Source organism: Chondrus crispus, genomic scaffold, assembly GCF_000350225.1.
Source record: "Chondrus crispus Stackhouse genomic scaffold, scaffold_97, whole genome shotgun sequence".
Classification (NCBI taxonomy): Eukaryota; Rhodophyta; class Florideophyceae; order Gigartinales; family Gigartinaceae; genus Chondrus; species Chondrus crispus.
Genome location: NW_005178874.1, coordinates 69973 through 71218, shown reverse-complemented (window position 1 = coordinate 71218; position 1246 = coordinate 69973). Strand labels below are relative to the sequence as shown.

Below are 1246 nucleotides of genomic sequence, written 5' to 3'. Positions count from 1 at the left end.
ACAGACGGCGGCATCGGGCTCGTGGCGTGGACGGAGACGCAGGGCAAGCGCACCTCCGCGCGGCAGAACGCGCAGCCGTGCACCGAGTGCCGCGGCGAGACGACCACGCCGTGCAACGTGTGCAACGCGTCCGGTAAGGACCCGCTCGACCCCGCCAAGACGTGCTCGTACTGCGACGGTAAGGCCCTCATCAAGTGCTTCAACTGCGCGGGCAGCGGCGTGCAGCCGCGCTTCCTGGACCGGCTCAGCCCGGAGGACTTTATGGACTAGGCGATAACTCTGTTATTCTGTTTGTAAAAAAAACCGGGCCGGACGCACAAGAGAGAGAAAGAGAGAGAGAGAGAGAGAGAGAGAGAGAGAGAGAGAGAGAGAGAGAGAGAGAGAGAGCGTCGGCTTTTGCTCACGCCTGCCGCGTCGCGTTGTATGACGACAGCCAGAACGGGTCGTCGCGGTCGCGGCGGAGCAGCTCGTCATCGCGCTCCTTGGCACGGTCGATATTGAGAGCCACGGCGTACAGCACTTCGGACACGAGCATGGAGTAGTAGAACAGGGCGACTCCCCCCAAGGCGGTCCACATGCTCTTGCCCGGGATCTTGTTCTCGCCGTGCATGACGACGGGCTGCATCAGGCTGGCGACGGCGAACACGGTGATGACGAGGTAGGCGAGCGTGACGTACTGGCTCATGCGAGGGCCGGCGCCCGAGCGGCTGGGGCCGCTGAAGTTGAGCTCTGCGCGGATGACGGTGACGGCGGCGAGCGTCGGGGCGAACAGCAGGCAGGCGAGGAAGACCCACGGGTTGAGCACGCCCGTGTAGTAGTAGGCGAGCATCTGCACGACGACGGAGGCGACCACGCCCGCGAGCAGCATGAGCGTCGACAGTGCGCGCAGGAAGAAGGCGCCGAGCGAGTGGCAGAAGCGCGAGAAGAAGGCGTGCACGCGGGTCAGGAAGCGGTCGAAGATGCCGGCGTCGCTGGGCGCGCTGTCGGGCGCGCCGGGGTGGTCTGCCAGCGGAGGCGCGGGCGAGATTAGCGGCGTGGTCTCCGCGCTCGGCGTCACCGCGTCGGACGCCGGCGACCGCGGCGGCACCGGCACCTTGTCCATCGCGGCGGTGGCTTGCTCCATCGTGGAAGCGGTGCGCGGGTGGCGGGGATGGGCGGTTGGGGGGCGGTCGAGGGTAGGCGGGGGGGGGGGGGGGGGGGGGGGGGAAATGGGGGGATACCGTTACCGGTGTATTGTTGAATTTTT

General features: G+C 66.9%; 1 protein-coding gene across 1 annotated transcript; it reads right to left on the bottom strand.

The window, feature by feature from the left end:
- Positions 1-400: 400 nt before the first annotated feature.
- On the bottom strand, positions 401-1102 carry CHC_T00008212001 (hypothetical protein). Its single transcript, XM_005712315.1, has one exon. It carries the CDS (start codon positions 1100-1102, stop codon positions 401-403), a length of 702 nt encoding a protein of 233 aa, XP_005712372.1.
- Between the last annotated feature and the right edge of the window lie 144 nt (positions 1103-1246).